The sequence below is a fragment of the Pelodiscus sinensis genome, chromosome 20, assembly GCF_052426305.1.
Source record: "Pelodiscus sinensis isolate ZL-2025 chromosome 20, ASM5242630v1, whole genome shotgun sequence".
Taxonomy (NCBI): domain Eukaryota; kingdom Metazoa; phylum Chordata; order Testudines; family Trionychidae; genus Pelodiscus; species Pelodiscus sinensis.
This window is the reverse complement of record NC_143071.1, coordinates 18,041,262-18,050,424: the sequence shown is the minus strand read 5'-3', so window position 1 is coordinate 18,050,424 and position 9,163 is coordinate 18,041,262. Positions and strand designations below refer to the sequence as shown.

Below are 9,163 nucleotides of genomic sequence, written 5' to 3'. Positions count from 1 at the left end.
TTTTATTTTACAAGAATTAACTTGTTTAATTGATCCACATGTTTAAAATATAATTTACTTCCACCAGAGAGATGGACTTCTAGTCTAAAGAGGACTAGAAAGTACAAAACTTGTTGACAATAGAAGATGTAAAAACAAACTCCCCTTTGCCAGCTTAAAGACTTGGGCTGTCCTCTGGTTAGCCACCTTAAAAGAACAGGTGCTTGGTACCTCAGTTCAGATCACATTTTGAACTGCTCAGTATTGGCCATATCCTAACTGGGAAAGACCCATGCACTTGCATGCACAACCAGTGGCTTCAGTGGTGCTCCACGTGCATTGAGCTCATTGCAAGACAGCCCTTTACTTTACCAAAACTTTCTCTGAAATCAATGGAGTAAAAGCCAAGTGAGGCCCTTAGGATTTGGGTCTCAGTTAAGGTGGGAGAATAGCAAGTTCTCTTTTTTTTCCTGCCAAACCTGCCTCCCCTTCCATCTCTCTGCTGGATCTTCTGTACCATACACAATCCTATTCCACACAAATATCATTGCCTCTTTGATGTAAAGGTTTTCATGAATGGTGGCCAGATAGTACTGTTAATAAAGTTTGGGCCTGAGACCAGCATGGGGCATGAAGTGAGAGACAAAAAGACACAGGGAAATGAGAGAGCTATGAAAACAGCTATAGGATGGCTAGGTGAGCTATGGGTGCAAAGGAAATGGATGGAGAACAGGCTACTGTGAATGTGAAGGAGTGCTGCCCTACCAGAAGAATGAGGAAGAGCAAGGACATAAGAGATTCAGGCTATTTCCTGTTAGCATAGAAAGATGTCTGGAGATGAAAGCAAAAGAAGAAGGAAGAGGGGATACCAAACACAACTAAGGGAGAGGGAGGAATAAGAAAGGCAGATAAAGCAGGTGAAAGCAAAGGAGGAACAATAGGAAAAAGCAGGAAAGGGGAAAACAAGAAAGCTGGAAAAGATGCAGGGGATCAAATGAAGCAGGAAAAATTACAGGCCAGAAAGAAGGTGGGAGAGGGAAGGGGTGTAACAGCGAAGAGGAAGGTAACGCAGGGAGATGGAAAGGAAGTGATATAATAAAGAAAGGAGAAGGAAAGGGGGAAATGGACAGGAAGAGATAAAAAGGGAAGGAGGGAACAAAAGAAGTGGGGAAGAGATTGTGAGAGGAACGAATGAAAGGGAGGGAGAAGGAGGAAGGATTCTGAAGGAGGAAGAGAGGCTGGAGGTGGACAGGGAAGGATGATTACAGACAGGCGGCTCAGTTAGAAGTAAAAAGGAGATGAGAGGAGGATGAGTAAAATAGGGACTTTGAGGGTGCATGTAAGAGAGGAGACTCAAGGGTTGTGAGAAGATTGGGCTGTGGAGCAGAGGAGGTGAAAAAGCTAATTGGAATGGAGAAGATTGGATAGCACCAGATACAGAAGTGAAGGTCTGTATGCAGGGGAGAAAGGGACTGGGGGGAACCTAACAGGGATGAAAGGAAGGGAAGGGGAGGGTAGGGATGGGAGAGAGGGAGAAAGGGAGGGAAGAGGAAGAGGGACTGTGTGGGGCAGGAGGGATGGAGAAGGAGGAGGGGCTGTATGCGGAGGGAGGAAGGGAGACAAGGAAGAGCTGTGTGTGGCCAGGAGGGAGGAAGTGAGGGGGAGGAGAAGGAGAAGGGACTGTATGTTTGTGGCAAAGCTGGAAAGGGGAGAGGGGCTGTGTGGGGCAAGGATGGGAGAGGAAGAGGGGCTGTGTGGGACAGGGAGAACAGGAGGGATGAAAGGAGGGGGAGGAGGGAAGGAATGAGAAAGGGCTGTGTGGAGTGGGGAAGGGGGATAAGGGCAGAGATGAAGAGGGGCTGTGTGTGAACGGAGTAGGGAGAATGGGCTGTGTTTCTGGAGGGGGAAAAGAGAAGGGCAGGGCTTTGGATAGGGCTGGGAGAGGTTGTGTATGGAGAAGGGAAGGGCTGGGAGAAAAGAGAGGAGGGCCTGTGTGGGGCAGGGAGGGAAAGAGGGATGAAATGAAGGGAGATGGGGCTGTGGGGGAGGGGAGTTGTGTGGGGCAAGGAGAGATGAAGGGAAGGGAGGAGGGGTTATGTGTGGGAGGGGGAAAAGGGGAGAGAAGTTGTGTGGAGCAGGACTGGGAAGGGAGGAGGAGCTATGGGAGGAAGGGGAGGCAGGTTGTGTGAGACAGGACTGGGAAGGGAAAAGGGGCTGTGTGGGCCAGAAAGGGAAGAGAGATGAAGGGAAGGGAGGAGGGAATGTGTGTGCAGCAGAGAAAGGGGAGGAAGGGCTGTGTATGGAGGGGAGTTGTGTGGGAAGAGAGGAAGTGGGAGGAGGGGTTGTGTGGGGCAGGGAGAGAAGGAGGGATGAAGGGAAGGGATGGGGCTGTGTGGGAAAGGACTGGGAAGGGACAAAGGGCAGTGTGGGGAAGGAGGGCTATGTATGGAGGGTGGCTGTGGGGCAGGGCTGGGAAGGGGAGAGGGGGAGGTTGTGAGGGGCTCGGGAGGGAGGAGGGGCAGTGTGGGGAAGGAGGGCAGGGAAGGGACAGGGCTGTGCATAGAGTGGGCTGTGGTGCAGGGTTGAGACGGGACAAGGGGCTGTATGGGGCAGATGAAAGAGGGCAGGGAAGAGAGGGATTATGTGGGGGCAAAACTGGGAAGGGATGATGGGCTGTTATGTGGAAGGGTGTTGTGTGGGGGCAGGGCTTGAAAGGGAAGAGTGGGAGGAGGAAGGAGGTTGTGTGGGGCAGGGCTAGGGAGGGAGGAAGGGCAGTGTGGGGAAGCAAGGCAGGGAAGGGAGGGGCTGTGTGGACAGAGAAGAGGAGGGGCAGAGGAGGGAGTGGGGCAGGGCAAGGGGGGGGCTGGAGGGGCTGAGGGGTGTGGGGGAAGGAGGGCAGGGAAAAGGGCTGAGGGGCTATGTGGTTAAGGTAAGGGGCTGTGGGGCAGGGCTGGGAGGGAGGAGGCGCTGTGCATGGAGAGGGCTGAGGAGCCGTGTGGGGAAGGGGGCTGTGGGGCAGGGCTGGGAGGGAGGAGGCGCTGTGCATGGAGGGGGCTGAGGAGCCGTGTGGGGAAGGGGGCTGTGGGGCAGGGCTGGGAGGGAGGAGGCGCTGTGCATGGAGGGGGCTGAGGAGCCGTGTGGGGAAGGGGGCTGTGGGGCAGGGCTGGGAGGGAGGAGGCGCTGTGCATGGAGGGGGCTGAGGAGCCGTGTGGGGGAGGGGGCTGTGGGGCAGGGCTGGGAGGGAGGAGGCGCTGTGGGGCAGGGCGGGGAGGGCTGGGGGGGGAGGGGCTGGAGGGGGCTGTGGGGCAGGGCGGGAGGGGCAGGGCGGGGGGAGGGGCGGGGCGGGCCGGCGGGATGACGGGCGGGGAGGTCCGGCAGGAGCATCCGCGAGCCCGGCTTTGACAGGAGGGGCTGGCGCGGCGCGGCGCGGCGGCAGGTGCGGGCCGGGGATGGAGGCCGCGTAGGCGGAGGGCGCTGGGCGCGGATCGCGCGGGCGGCGGGGCGGAGCCGGCCCTGCCCGCCGCAGGGACTCGCCGGCAGGAGGGGAGCGGAGCCGGATCCGCGCTCGGGCAGGTCCGGCCGGGAGGATGGGCAACGCCGACTCCAAGCTCAACTTCAGGAAGGCGGTGATCCAGCTCACCACCAAGACCCAGGTGAGCGGCCGGGCCGGGCCGGGCCGGGGCGGCCGCAGCGATCTCCCTGTCAGCGGGGGAATCCGGGTCCAGGTCCGCCATGATCGGGGGGAGCCGTTTGGCGAGGGGACCATTGGGGGCGGCCCCTGCGAGGTGGTTTTGGGGACCCCTTCTGGGGAGTTGAATGGGACCCGTGAGGCTCGGGGGCAGGCGTGTTGGGGTGCCAGTGGCTGCACCCCTGGCGGGTGGTGATTTGGGGGGAGACTCTTGGGGGTCCTCTGGGCATTTCCAGGATCCCCTGCAATGAGATTACCCTGCCCCTTAAGAACAGCTGCTCCGTTCCCTCACAGCCCTGCATGGTGGCACCCCCCCCCCCCCGGCTTTTAATTGCACCCACGGGAAGGAGTGCCAGTTGGATGTTCCCTGTTGCCAAAGCTGCCCCCCTTTGGGGCTTGACTGGCAAGGGTTGGTGAAGGCAGCATCCTTGGGACTGGGCCTTGCAGGTAGAGAAGGCCTGGCTGGAGTAGCGGATGGGAGGGGGCAGTGCCAAGGAAGGAGACATTCCCATCACGGGCCTTTCATAATATTCCTACAGCTGCACAACTCTGCCCTGCAGCCTGGATAAATAATATGAATTGTATAACCTCCCCTAGTGCTTCTCCCCATAAGAACTGCCTCCCAGGCACAGGTGAGAGTGAGGGTAGGTGTAACAGCTGTTGGCTGTCAGCAGGATCCCACACAGAGCCATTAGTGCTGGTTAGCTTGCAGTGCTGTTTATGGACAGAGGTGGAGAGTTGTAGTGCCATTGGGATGTTTAATTTGGACCTGGGCAAGCATGAAAAACCTGGATGAGGGGATATTCTCTGTGGGAGAAAGTTATGTTCACCAATACACTGCTCCTTGTTCTGCTGTATCGTTAGAGCTTCTCCATTTTCTGCAGATTAGGATTGGAATTTGGGACCTGTGGTTTTAAAGCATTGTGACTAATCTACAGACCTGCTGCTTCATATCTGCCGATTTGTAACAGCTGGAGAATTCTAGATTTGTGGAAAGTCACGACTTAGTAACCATTGAATCAGGCTGTACACGTTTCCCTGTACTGCTCTGTCACTGTATTTCAGACCTCACCACCGACAGTGCATACTGTTCCACTACTGAGCCTTCCGTTTGGAGATTGGCAGTTCTGTAGTAATTTGTGTGATGACTTCGTAACATGGATTAACAGTCACTCAGGATTCTTTAGCTGTAGATGAATGCATATCTTTATATCTTAGATGTATTTATTAAAATAAGGGAAATTGATGCTAATCAAATCTTATGCCTCAAGGACCAGCTCATCAGGTCAGTGAGGATTTTCACCCTATATGCAACATTGCCTAATTACCTAGGTGCATTAAGTTTTTTTTCATTGTTCTCTGATGAGGCTACCTGAGGCAGGGTTACTAAGATTGGTGGACCAATTTTCTGATCTGGTAATGCAGGGTCTGTCCTCTTAATGCATTCAACTGATCAAGAGCGTAAATCAGTAGTGGATCCCCATTTTTTTTCTTGTATCTATGCATTTTCTTGTAGCCCCTTCAGAAGAATCCTGTCAGTTGTACAGGAGGTAGCTGAATGAAACTGGCGTAGCTCGTGTGATTATTGTTAGTTTTACACACTGATATGCTGCTGAGGAAGAGCTAAGAGCCACTTGTATCAGAAGAGGATCACACCTGTGTTGCTTCAAGTTGGTGCTGTATCTCTGCAGGCTTAAGGAGGAGAAGGAAGTAAAACAAAAATCAGAAGTGTATATTAGAGGGCAGGAAGCTCCCCTGGTGAGGTAGCAGCTGTGGATCTTAGTTTGGGACCAATATGAAGTCTTTTCTTAGGGAAGCAGATAATGGGAATTGAATGGAACCAGCATGTTATTCTTTGGACTCTAAAAGGGAATTATATTTAAGTATTTCTGATCTACAAAGGAGGGCTGCCATCCTCAAGGATCTCTGGGGAGGGAGGGAAAGGGCTGAGGATCCTCTAAAAGATCCTCTTTTAGAGTTGGGGGCCACTGACCCACAGAAAAATCAGTTAGGGGCCACACAAAAGTGAGAAGCAACAAAAAAAGTCACTGACATGGCCCCCAACTGAGAAGCAGAAAGATACCCCTCACATTCTCCTCATACACCAGAGCCTGGGGACCCTGGCTAGTAGATTTTATGGCCCCACAGGATGTGGGATGGGGTAAAAAATGAGGGGTTCAGCGTGGGAGGGGGTGGCCGAGAAACAGGCTTTGGGTGTGAGTCTGGGCAGAAGGGAGAGTGAAGGAGCCTCAGTCCCCAGGTGGTATGTTCTCTGCCCCTGTTCCAAGACTATTGGAAGTATAGAGGACTGGTGGAGGAAGAGACTGATTTTTAATAGAGTGGTGTAGGGTAAAGGGAAATATTTATGAACATGTGGGCTTGGGACAAAAGTTTGGTTTGGTGAATGACTAACAGAGAGAGAAAAGCTCCAGGGGGTCACTGAGTTAGTCTGTACAGGATAAACTTAAAAAACAAAACCAGTTTTGTCAGTCTATATAAAGTGCGACAAGATCAGTTTTTGTTTTAAGTTTAAATAGCTAAATTTGGTGGGGAGTATTAATTCCGTTCTAGAGGCCAAATCCCTGCAATTTTGGATTCTCCATCCACTGTTTGAAAGTGTGTTTGTAGAAGGAGAGATTGCAGAATGAATGATCCTCCACCTTCCGTCACCTAAATCATCTTGTCGTGTCTGGAGCTTACAAAAAGAGCTCTGAGCAGGGCGATCACATGTATTATAGGCCCAGAAGGCTGCGTGGCTTCTCTGGTTTGTTGACATATGTAGCGAGATAAAGTTCACCGTGGCACTGAATAAAGAAAAGGCAATCTATGTTCTTGGCTGGATTTGTTACAGGCATCTGTAGAAAGGCAGGTAAGATTTATGCCATTTGGGAAAGAGGGTGGGGTAGTGAAACACCCATATTTACATACCTGAAAAGGGCACTGCTGCTTAACCATACAGTTCTCAATGCTGGTCTTTCTTGCACATTTCTGACTTTAAGGAGGTAACTGAGTCTCAGTCCATTAGGTTCCTGTAATTAAAAACAAAATACTGCTCTCATTTGAACAGTTTCCCCACAGGTGTTTACCAAAACTAAGCAATGTTCCCTAAGCAGCATATCTACCCTTTCTTCTTTCTCTTAACACCTGAGGACAGGACAAATGGAAGTTTACATTTTATTAAATCATTGCTTACTTTTGCTGAGTAAGCAGGAAAGCACAATTGTGGTTGTCTAAGGCTTCGATAGCAGGAAATAGTCCAGCTAAGAACAATGTTCAGTCACTGGTTAAAAAGAGTTCAGATTTGGCCCAAGTTTAGCTTTTTGTAAAAAACAAGCTCTTGTAAACTGGAAACATTTCCATAATTAAAATAAACTTCCCATGGAGTTGTTTTTTTTTTTTTTTAAATCAACAAACATTTCCTTTCAACCCAAACAGTGCAGGATCCAGAATGTGAAAGTAAAACTGACTGTAAATAAATATGAAATTGACTTAATTTTAAAGGCAAGAAAAATGACAGAAGCCAATAAAGGGTGAAAAGCATATAGGATTTTCAAAGTACTTTCCCTTCTGGTTATATAATCACATAGAAAATATATTTGTTTATCATGGTGACCTACCTTCATTATAATCAGATGTGTCTCCTGAGCTGTTTGAATAACTGGAATTTATCTAGACCTGTTTTTTAAATAGTTAATGCCCATTTGATAATATTATTACTTGTGCCTTTCACCTGAGGATCTCGGGTTGCTTTACCATCATGAATGAACTAACCTTCTTCTACCTTCCCTCATCACTCATGTTACTTAGATGGTATCTCTTGGATGGATAATGTGAATAAAAATAGGTTTTGGCCTGCTAGGGTAGCACAATAAGTTAGTTGTAGAGATGGGAATCAGACCTAGGAGTGCTTTAATCATGAGGCAATTTAATTCTCTTTTTCCCTAAACAGGTTGTGTTTCAGGAAGTGACCAATCTATAATATGAAATTCATGATCTTCTGATATTTTCTTGTTACATTTTAATGCCAGCCATAGAACTTTTTTAAAGAGATGAGTAGGAGCAAGAGAACAAACATTTGGGTCTTAGCTTCTGTTCTTTCTCACACTATTGTGCATCTGCCATATGGGGTATTAGACGTTCATTTGAGCCTGATAAGAGAATGTGTTGCGTCTAAGAGAGATCAGTTTAGTAATCTATTAACCTGGTTTTGAAAATTTCCAAGCAGCTTAGTCTTGGCTTCAACAAAAGAAAACCTTGACTGCAGGGGTTAGCCTTTCATCTGTCAGGTGCAGCTGTGCTTTTAGGAGTACGTTTTTATTTAGCACATGTATATCCTGCAGTTTCTCCATGGCCCAAAAGTTCCATGCTACCCCTTTGCTCTTTCTCAAGAGCCTATATGTATTATGGCCTGAAGAAGTGGGCTGTGCCCATGAAAGCTCATGATACCATCTACATGTTTTGTTAGTCTATAAAGTGCTATCAGACCATTTGTTTTTTAAGTTTATCCTGTACAGACTCACTCGGCTACCCCCTGAAGCTTCTTCTGGCAGTGGAGGTACGGGGTTGCTATAGAATCTCTCTAGGCTGTTCCATTGTTGCCTGCAAGCTAAAATCAAACTGGAGCTCTGTCTTTTGGGAGTATAAGCACTGGGTCCATCCAGAGAACTGCTTTAACCTTGTGCCCAAGAGCAGAAGCAGGAACATGCCTGTCAATGCAAATTCATTGTCACACACTAGCAATTAGGCTGTACTCAGACTACAGCAGGTGGGGATGGGGCCATTTTTCATTGATATTACTTAGGTTCTGCAAGCGGACTTTAATAGACTTCACACTCTGAAGTTCTCCTTCATTTAATCTCTATCATCTTCATATCCTCTCTCCAGTGGTTTTGTGGTTGTGAGTAGAGGGGGCAGTATGTGGCATGAACGTAAATAAGGAGAGTTACTCCTTGGGATCCTGGATTTTTTTATGGCCCCTGTATCCCTATCATGCCATGTCTAATCTATCTTTCTGACTGTTGGTTTGATGGGGCAGACTGCTCATGTCCTAATTCCGTTCAACCCACCTCTGGACTAGAGAAGGGTGGTCAATGATTATGATTTATTTTATGATTTATGTTGCTGTTGCACGTAAGAGCCCCTGTCATGGGTGAGGACCCCAGGGTGCTAGGTGCTGGACAAACACAGAACAAAACTATGTTCCCTGTCCCAAAAGCATGATCTAAATAGACTGAATGTTTGTGGGCATCAGAGGGGACACCGGAGACAGAGACAACCATTGGACTTTGAAGTAAGGCAAGTGGCTGATTGTGCTGTTAGAGTACTCTCCGTAAGGGCTTGTGTGCCCAGGAATATACTGCAAAATAAATCTGAACTGAGTTTAAAGTGCAGTAGTTAAACTGCATTAAACCCTTGTGTGAACATTCACATTTAGAATTACATTTATGAATTAAACTAAACTAGATGAAGGCCACTTTAATTCTGAATGGTTCCATA

The 9,163-nt window shown here is 49.1% G+C and overlaps 1 protein-coding gene across 2 annotated transcripts in view; it reads left to right on the top strand.

The window, feature by feature from the left end:
• Nucleotides 1-3,321: 3,321 nt before the first annotated feature.
• Nucleotides 3,322-9,163, top strand: part of HID1 (HID1 domain containing) — a 64,425-nt gene continuing 58,583 nt past the window's right edge. The window contains exon 1 of one of the 2 annotated variants that reach the window (XM_075903704.2): nucleotides 3,322-3,632. In XM_075903704.2, the coding sequence (XP_075759819.1) occupies nucleotides 3,567-3,632 (66 nt within the window). In that variant the 5' untranslated portion in view covers nucleotides 3,322-3,566. The remainder of the gene's footprint in view (nucleotides 3,633-9,163) is intronic. The other variant, XM_075903705.2, reaches the window with a different exon arrangement.